This window comes from Crocodylus porosus, unplaced genomic scaffold (assembly GCF_001723895.1).
Source record: "Crocodylus porosus isolate Cpor-Errol unplaced genomic scaffold, CroPor_comp1, whole genome shotgun sequence".
Lineage (NCBI taxonomy): Eukaryota > Metazoa > Chordata > Crocodylia > Crocodylidae > Crocodylus > Crocodylus porosus.
Window position 1 is genome coordinate 58,618,135 of NW_017728949.1, and position 9,586 is coordinate 58,627,720.

General features: G+C 45.4%; 1 protein-coding gene across 1 annotated transcript in view; it reads right to left on the minus strand.

Moving 5' to 3' along the window:
- The window catches only part of CLASP1 (cytoplasmic linker associated protein 1), a 254,819-nt gene that overhangs the window by 100,518 nt on the left and 144,715 nt on the right, over positions 1-9,586 (minus strand). The window contains exon 19 of the mRNA XM_019553837.1: positions 6,892-7,062. Within this exon, the coding sequence (XP_019409382.1) occupies positions 6,892-7,062 (171 nt within the window). The remainder of the gene's footprint in view (positions 1-6,891; positions 7,063-9,586) is intronic.

Here is a 9,586-nt window from a genome sequence, read left to right on the forward strand (position 1 = left end):
TTTTTTTTTTTTTTTTTTTTATAAGAAATAAGTTAAGACCGCACACACAGCGATCCCCTTCGCAGCATGTTGGAACATGCAGACAGTCAGGCTCCAATTTCTTTTGCAATAATACAAACCCAGTGAAATCGCTCCCTGATTATATAGCTATTCAATACACTGATGTAACAGAGCCCAACCCCTAACAGATTAGGTCTTATCAGTTGCAGACATTTTTGAACAGGAAACTCAACATCAAGTTTCTTTACGGAAACCAAACACACTGGAAGCCAAGAGCAACAAGGAAGGTGCTTGCTCCCCGCCATACGAATTCGGCGAGGCGTCGGAGCTCGCGGACCTCACAATGCCAATAAACGACTACACAGAAGTCATCGGACTGCTACAATGCTACTTTTGTTTGAAAAATATTGCTGTCTGGCCAACTACCGCGCACTTACCGAAATTCAAACAATATGGTGAACAGCAAATGACTGCCCCAAGACAGGCAGGATTCATCCAAGTGGAGTGGGGTCAAACCTACCTACCCACCTACCCTGTTTGGCAATTTAGAGCTGGCAACTGCAATTTTTGAACCACCACTCCTTCTCCAAGGAGAGCAGCACATTGATATTAGTGGGGGTGCATGGAAAGATCAGAAAATACTGTGAAGAAAACGACCTAACTAGGATCAGATTATTTGGGATGTGGCTGCTTTTACAGCTGATCCCCCCCGCTTGGTTTTCTGTATCCAAAGCTCCTATTGAAATTCAAGGGAGATCCCCAAGAACAGGGACTGGAAGACTTGATCTTAACAATACAGAGGGTGAAATTTGCCTTTGTGAAGGGGACAGCACGTGACCCATACGAGGCTGACGATGTGCGTTGGATTCATGCTGGTTCTCCACAAAGAGATGAATTTCCACAACCATACTTTTCAAAGAATCAAGCTGACTCAGTTCAAACCTAGAGACCCGATTCTGTTACTAACTAGCAGCCCTGTAATAGATGGATCGTACTTTTGTCTTTTTCCTGGTGTTAAATATTGGTCTAGAAAAGAACATGTACATGCGGGGGGGAGCATTACCACACTGCAAAAGTTAAAACGAACTACCATATTGACTCAATTTGAAAATGAGCTTTTTCCCTATTGAACACGGGGGCAAAAGCCCCCTGTCTAAGGATCGAATATGAGGGTGGGTGACGGGCAGGTGCCTGCTCTAGCCCTGGGGTCGGGGCTGTAGCTATAGCTGCACCCTCTGCCTGCCACCTCCATCCCCACTACCACCTTTACACCTCCACCATCTCCCCCCCGGAGCCTCTTCCCCCATTTTTCCCCACCCGATTAGGTTTGCTCCCTGATCTGCCCCTCTCTTCTCCCCTTACCTTTGCTCCGCACCAGCAGCGTCTGTCCGCTCTGCAGCCTGGGGAACGGAGCACGGCTCAGCCTCATGGCTGCTACAGGGGCTGGGGCTGGGCTCCATGCCCCAGGCTAGGACAGGGATGGTGCCTGCCAGTGCAGAGCAAGGGTAAGACCGGGGGGACGGGGGAGCAGAGGTCGGGGGGACGCAGGGAAGAAGAGGCTGTGGATGAAGGGGGAAGGCTGGAAGCAGAGGTGGAGGGGCAAGGGGCAGGCGTAAGCAGGAGGCAAACTGCTTGACCTCCCCACACCTGCAGTGGTGGGGAGGATGAATTAAAGATGATCCTCCAATAATTAGTTTCTACACATGGAAAGTTATACCAAATTTATAAACTGTCCATGTACAGAATCTAATTATTGGGGGGGTCCTCTTAAATTCAGGGTTGCTAGATTTGAGTAAATATGGGAATTTGCACATTAAACCTTCAGATTCTCTTTAAAAAAGGAGGGCTTTCAGAAGGGGAACAATGAATCTGTGCCTTTAATGATATAAGAGAGAGCCCAAAAGAGTACATTGCATTTGCAGGGTTTCAAGGCTCCCTACTTCGGTTTTATGCTTAAAATATAAAGAACAAAGTGCGACATCCCCTACTTGAGTTGACAAACTATTTGGAAAAAATCTGGGCTGGGACTTCTCTCAGCGCTGTTGATGTGGGTATTAAGTCCTTAACGAGTTTTTCTTCCCAATATCTGACTATAATGTATTCCAACAAAGCAAATAATAATAATAATAAAAAAGACATAAGGTTTTGAACATTTTGATTAAAACCAGGTCTTAGCTACTTAGGTTTTAATCTGCTGTGCTATTACAATCCTACTAGGTCCCCTGCCCTCCAGCTGAAAAGTGTAGATAAGTCCTCACATTTTAATGAAAGAAAAAAAATAGTAAATGAACTTTAAGAAACCTTATTCGTTACAAAAAAGTGACATTTTAGCTTTCTTTGCAAGTCATTATGTTGCTTCCAAAGCAGGTCAATTAAGATACCAGACCAATGACTAGAGTGACTTTGTACGAAGATGCAAGGCGTGTTAAGCCAAAACAAGAAAGCTGCATTAAAGCTGTATCAAAAAAATCTCTCCCATGGAGCAAGTTACCCCTTGGGCAGCTTCCTGTAAACCTTACTCCAACTACATCACTTTAAATAGTCACTTATGGTTCTATATTGACTTATAGCAATAGTACTAACCCTCTTTTCAAGACTGGAAAAAAAAGAGCATGCTTTCAGATTGCCCAAAGGTCTCCAACACCCTTAGGAAGTTGGCAAATCAGAAGGAAAAACTAGAGGAGATGGATATATGGTCATGTGAAGGCATTGCATACAGGGCCTACTAGCTTACAGATCTGTTGGGTCATGGCTAAAGAACCTTCCTGCATTCGTACAGAAAGCAACCAAGGATTTGGGGTGTGGGGATGGAAGAAAAATTTGTGGGGGAAGAAGTTATACCTTTGAACTCTGCTGTTGAGTTAAACCCCCCCCTCCCCCCAAAAAACACTATCTGCTTAAGACTCCCCAGTGTCCTTTATAGGTGACAGACCACAGGCAGAAAGGTTTGCACGGGATTAAGAGCCAGGTTAGGTCTCAAACCCAAGATTCAGAGTCAGTTCAAGAGTCTGGAGAAACCTTCCCCCAAAACAGCACATCAATTTAACAGCTGATGGAGGGAACCACACATATGCACGCACACGCTAACAGTGACATAGTGGCGCTTCTTGAGACACGACATTCAACTACAAACAGCCGTCAAGGATATTAATACAGTCTCACAAGTCAAGAGTACATCCCTTGAAAACTGGTATGTAATAGGAAGAAAGAAAAAACGAAAAACAACCACCCATGGGCTTTTGCTTTTTTCTGTTGCTTTATTAAATGCAAAGAAGACCCAAGAGTCTTCTCTCATTTATCCTTGCCTTCCTCCCTGCTCCCTCGCTGCCTGCTGCACAAAAGGAGAGGGCTTCTACTTGGTATTCTTAAGTAAGAAAGATCAGTAATAGCAAAATTTGTGCCCCACCCCGCCTTTTTTTTTTTTCCAAAGGACACTTCCTCGAAGGACCAGAGACCAGTAGCTGCTTCTTCCAGATGCTGATGTAGATACAGAGCACCTACTATAATTTTACATTGAAGTGGTTGAGCCACATAATTGCATCAGGACCAGCAGAGTGCATCACTGTCATCCCTCTCCTTCATATTTATGGATTGAGTCGTTATATGTTCCATGGTCTGTTCTGAGTGACCACAGGCATGTCCTGGAGAGTTTTAAATTTTCCATTTGTGCATCAGTAGTTGAATCCCTCTGGACCTTACTCTAAAGCAGTGATGGCTCATCCTACAGGCCAGATGAGTTGGTTTGCAGGTCTGATTTAACACAGGGTCAGTGTGCAGGTGCAACCCGGTGCCCCAGCCCGACCCTGTGTGCGGTATCTGGAAGGTGAGGCCCCATCATCCAGCCTGCTGGGCTCCTCCTGGGTCCTGAAATTTGGCAGCAGGGAAGTGGTGGCAGCATTAATTGCCAGGGATTCGGGAGCTGCAGCACTTAACACTGACACTGCTCCCAAACCACCGTAGGTGGGATCCTGCCACTGGTCCCCTGCTGTCAATTATTCAGAGAAGCTGAGTGTCACTGATCTAAAGAAAAAAGGCAGGGGTGTCAAACACTGTTTACAGGTCAGATCCAGCTTGCTGAGCAACTGTAAGTGGGGGGCAAGGCCTGCTGTGGACTCCAGGGCCCCTGGGCCTCAGGGGACATGGCTATCACCGGCAGGAGGATGATCAAGGGCTGTATGACAGCCTTGCTCACCCTGTAGCCACCAGTCTCTCTGCCACTTGCCCTGCTGTTGTGGGTCCCACTGCAGCAACCACTATTTCCACCATCATCCCTGCCTCAGCCACCAACAGTCCTGCTGGTCCCCATCACCCCACTCCATGCCTCATGTCACAGCCAGGTGTGTGGTCCAGATACAGCGTGGGGTCAGGCTGAGTTTGACATCCCTGAGATAAGGAATTTGAGCCCTTATCAAAAAGTTGTTTCTTTCCCACTGTTTGTCAGGCAAGTTTACCAGGTGTCAGTAATAAGAACCTAAGATCCAGGGGGTTTGCAAAGTCTGCTTAAGTGTCCTTTCCTAAAGGCCAGCAATCCCTTTCTCAGTGTGATTACCTGGCATTCTCCTGTTACCAAGCATCTAATTCAGTGGTCTCCAACCTTTTTAAGTACAAGATTACTTACTGAATTAAAGTGCAACCCAGGATCTACCTGTGCGCTGCACTTTGCACCTTCCTGCAGCTGCCCTCAGAGCAGCATGATGCCACGTGCGTCCTGCTGCAAGGTGGGCAGGTGGTGCAGCACACGTGGCATTGTGCCGCTTCTGGGGCAGCTGCAGCAGGCAACGAAGTGCCACATGCAACGGCCACCGCCTCCGTCCTGTGCACAGATCGGGGGGCCTCTGCCAGGGTACGCAGTGGTGGGAGCACCCCCATGCCTCTGGATGAGCTGCCTGGGCTGCAATTGTCCCACCACCTTGCTTGACTACTGATCTACTTGGAATAACCAAGTAGGCGAGACCTGACTAATGGAAAATCTAAGCAGGTATTTGTTACACGTCATGAAGCAACAGAGAGAAGCACAGGTCCTCCCATTTTAGCCTGCTGCTCATCACCTTCAACCAAGAGCACCATTTTAGCATGGAGACCCATATACAGCGTTGTTGTTAAGCTAGGGTCCAACGTTAGTCAGAAAACCAGATGGGTATCTAAACACTTGGAGAGAAAATGAAGAATACCCAGTGGCATCATAACAAACAACCATGCAACACTTCATGCAAACCACCAGTGAGCACAGATGAGAACTGGGTAACACTTTGTGAGAACAGAGACCAGGTAGGGGTGGTACAGCTGTAGACACACCTCGGTGACACAGAAAGACTGCTTACCCTCGGGTTTAGTGGTAGTACCATCTTTAGGCAAATTAAAAAAAAAATAAGGAAAGGGTTAACAGGGAAGAGTTAGTGATACCAGCAGAAGTGGGCACTCTATATTAGCTATGGAAATAAGCAAAATAATTCATACAGTTAAAGGAAAGGGGAACAAAAAATTTGGTTAAATGGCAGATCAAAGCACAGAGCATCTGTTGGGTCTGCAGCGATCGTGCACTGGGCACACAACTTTGCTACCTTCCCTCCCTCTTATTCACCTCTGGCCCACTCCCCCTTGTAGATAAGTGCAGATGACAAATCATCACCTGCTAGCAACAGGCAAAGGAATTTGCTTCGTAGGCAACCCAGTCTATGTGTCATTTAAAAAGGAAACCATACAGGAAAAGAGCAGAGGGTGTGCTCTGCTTTAGAAGTAAGGCTAAATACTGCACTGCCTCCCTCACATATCCAAGCTTCAGAAACTCAGGCAAGGCAAACCAACATGCAGTGAACTCTCTGAAGGTCTCGCTGCACTGAGTCTCAACCTGGCGTCTAATATGAAGAATCATTAAGCCACAGCAAAAGCTTCGCAACTACACTACTGAACCAGATGCAGCCAGGAAGTTTAAGTCAAGACAAAGATTTTGGCAAGAAATGAAAAGGAAGGCTACCTATGAAATATTTCCTAATATAAATCAGGCATGAGTGTCCGTTCTGCCAGACAGAATGGATGAGACGAAGCCCGATTTCCAATCGATTCAGTTGAGGTTCAACCATCTACATAACTTAAGGCAAGTGTTTTCATACCTATTAGGCACCTGAGTCTCTTCTCACTTAACCTGGTGGAATCAAGGAAGTCAACAGAGTTGCATCAGTTCAAGGCTGGTGAAGTCAAACCCTAGCTCTGGTGATTAGCTTTGCATGGGTTGGTCAAATGCAAGCTATGGAAGCAGACTTGTGAAACGAAGCAAGTAACGTAGGACCTGTTTTAGATGCTTCTGACCTGCATGTCCTCATTCAGAGCCTGCAGCGCTGCCCAGAACGCAAGTTCCACAGGGAACAAATTTCACTCCATGCACTAGGAACATCTGGGCAACAAAAACTGACCAAGAGGGCTTAGAGAAACAGCACAAAACAATTTAAGCTCAAAGAAAAGCCTGTGTGGGAGAATGCAGGTAGTCAATGGCAGTCAGGCCCTCCTCTGTGCTTCCACATTCCTTACTTTTTCAAAAATAAAGGGATCCAGCTATGACCCTTTTGGTCCTATCCAAACCATGGAACAACTCAGAAAACCCCTGAGGAGAAGCTACATGGAGGTGGGTCCTGCAACCACCTTCCCCCTTCACTGCCACAGAAGCAAAGCAGCATCTCTTCTTCGCAAAGGAAAAGTGCTATAGAAAAGGAAGTAGAGGAACCATTTCCTGCAAGGCCTGCTTCTTTGGGGAGTGACTTCTTCCTTAACTCTAATGGGAGAGGACAGCTGATGGCCCCCTCATTGAAAACCTGCTTTATCTATCACATTGCTTAACCCTGAAGAAAACATACAGGACTAGTCCCAGACTTCAGAAAGGAGAACGTGTAGATTTACCTAGCGATGCATATGAGCCAGGTGGCAAGGCCGCAGCAGAGCTGAAGGGGGTGGAGGCTCCAGAAGACGTTGCTTTGGACTTGGCACTGGCCGCCGCATTCACATCAATGTCACTGCGAGATCGCTGCAGAGATCCTGGCGTTGACACGGATTTTGTGCTTACTGTAGAGGCTGCAGGCAGAGACACAAAGTACAGAGCCATGAGGATGGATTCGCTTGACGAGCTGCTTGGAAACATTCCTCTCAGTCTAGCTCCCTAAGACAGTCCAAGTGTTCCTGACTGTGACCATGACTGTAGGGCTGGCAGAAAGCAAACAAAAAGGCCACAAGTAACTGTGCTCTCCCAGGGGCGGCACGGGTATCCCTTTGCTGCCCTATACATATCTCAGCCTTGACCTGCAGAGATCACTTATGGGGCAGTTCAATCTCTACAGTGGCCAAGCCTGCTGAGATACCCAACAAGGGCTGCCAATCAGCAACAGGTCTGAAGGTGGTTTCATGCAGCAAACATTCACCAGAACTCGAATGGCAAAACTTGACCTAGTTCTTCTGTAGAGCTAGTCCCAAGCTAGTGAAAACATGGGACAACTCCTGAGCTCTGCTGTCTGAAGCAGACACCTGTTTGCTGGAAAGTCTTTCTGAGGGATGAGGGAATCAAAGAGGCACCACATTACTTGGCTTTGTTATTACATGGCTCTGAATGACGCACTGCACAGTCATCAAATGACTGCACATCTCATGCTGGTCTACAGCGGGGACTTCCCAGACGCCATTCTGCTGGTCCAGAGGCTACTGAACAGCTAAAATGTGTGCAACACCCTGTTGGCATTTTTGCTAATTGGCCTACCTTAAATTTCATATTTCAAACTTTTCCCCATTTTTACTGTATCATATGAGTGACTTATTGGTTCAATAAATAAATATGGGATACTTCGTCTACGCTGGGGTACATAAAGGAGATTACATAAAAACATGGAGCACTGTATACTAGAAACCAAGCAATGAATCACAGATTGTTCTGATCTGCTAGGTCTTCTTGTCTATGCATTTGTCAGTGTGGTTAAAGCTGCCTGTTTCTAATTGTGAGGTGGTAAAGACATCCCTTGGCTGCACAGCATTGCTTTATTAGGAGGATGTACTTTTGTGATCAACCTGGAATTTAATACCATCAAAAATCATAGAAATCATAGAAAATAGGGGGTGGAAGGGACCTCAGGAGGTCTGGTCCAACCCCCTGCTCAAAGCAGGACCAGCCCCAACTAGATCAGAGGATGGGCACAGAAGTTGATCTCTATCATATGTAGAAACACAGAACTGAAAGAAATACATCTGGCTAGACTAATGGTCCACCTAGTCATGGTCCCAGCTTATGACAGGTATTACTTGGTTGTACAATACTATACCCTGGCTAGAATTCCCAGTAAAACCGTTCTAACTTTGCCCTTAAAATGGAATCAAATGAAATGTATTTCAAGTGACTTCAAGCAAAATGTGTCATAGCTTTCAAATGCATCAGGATTTATGGGCCAGATATGTTGCACTGATGACCGGTACCAATTTATTCAGCATGAAAGTCTTTTCACATAAAGCTGCATTTTTCCAAAGGATGACTTCACAGTAAATGGAGGTTTCGTTACAATCAGAATCACTAACTGCATGTTGGAATATTCAAAACTTTTGTTATACTTCATTACAAAGGTCCTGCCATGATTGGCTGTATTTCCTTGAGTTCCTGCTCTCACCTCTAGATGTAGTGCTCCCAGTAGGACTTCTTTTGGCAGATAACGGGCGGCTAGAAATTAAAAAAGTATTAATAAATTCAGTGAAGCAAAATGGATATTTGAGTCACTCATAACAGGGACTATAAAAGTGCTGTCATATTTCAGTGCAGAGAGGCAAAGTTTTCATGTATACTGGACTGAGAGTTAGGATTGCTGTTGGACAAGCTCTCCACAACATTTTTAGACACTTTTCTGCATTTACAGCCAGTTACCTAAAATAATCCAGTGTATTTATAATAATAAACTAGGATATTCCTCACATCGTTCTAACACTTTTAAGGTGGAACAAACTTTGAGTCCCTTTAAAACCAGCCAAAATCTAAACATGCAACAGGAAAGCTATTTATTTTGCAGCTGAATAAGTGTAATCTTCCTTGGCTGCTTCTGCTCTTGCAAGGGAAAGAAGACAAACCCACACAAATACTTGTTCACTCCCCGACCCTAAGGATAAGCATGAGAAATTTTCAGGCTAAGTGTCTTTTAAAATGACCGTTACTGTCTCGCTGAGAATGAAAGCCTCCTGGCCACTTCCTGATGGAGCCAAAACTACTGTTTATTCAAATATAAGACGACCCTGAACATAAGACAACTAACCAGTTGATTCTATATATGGAAAATGTGCATAAATTTGTTATAATTTTCAAAGTATAGAATATAATTATTTGCCTTGAATTTGTCCCCCTCCCACTGCTTCAGCAGGAAAAATAAAAGGTGGGGGGTCAGAGAGGTCCCTTGCCCTCTACCCCGGCAACTTCTTTCCCCTTCAGCCCCTTCCCCACCTCCTCACTGCTTTCTCTGAGCACATGGAACTGAGGGGCAAATTAAAAAAAAAAAAAATTACCTTGAAATCAACATACCTGTAGTAATTTGCCTTACAAGTATTCATAGCCTTAAGTTCATCCAGAACTGATGCA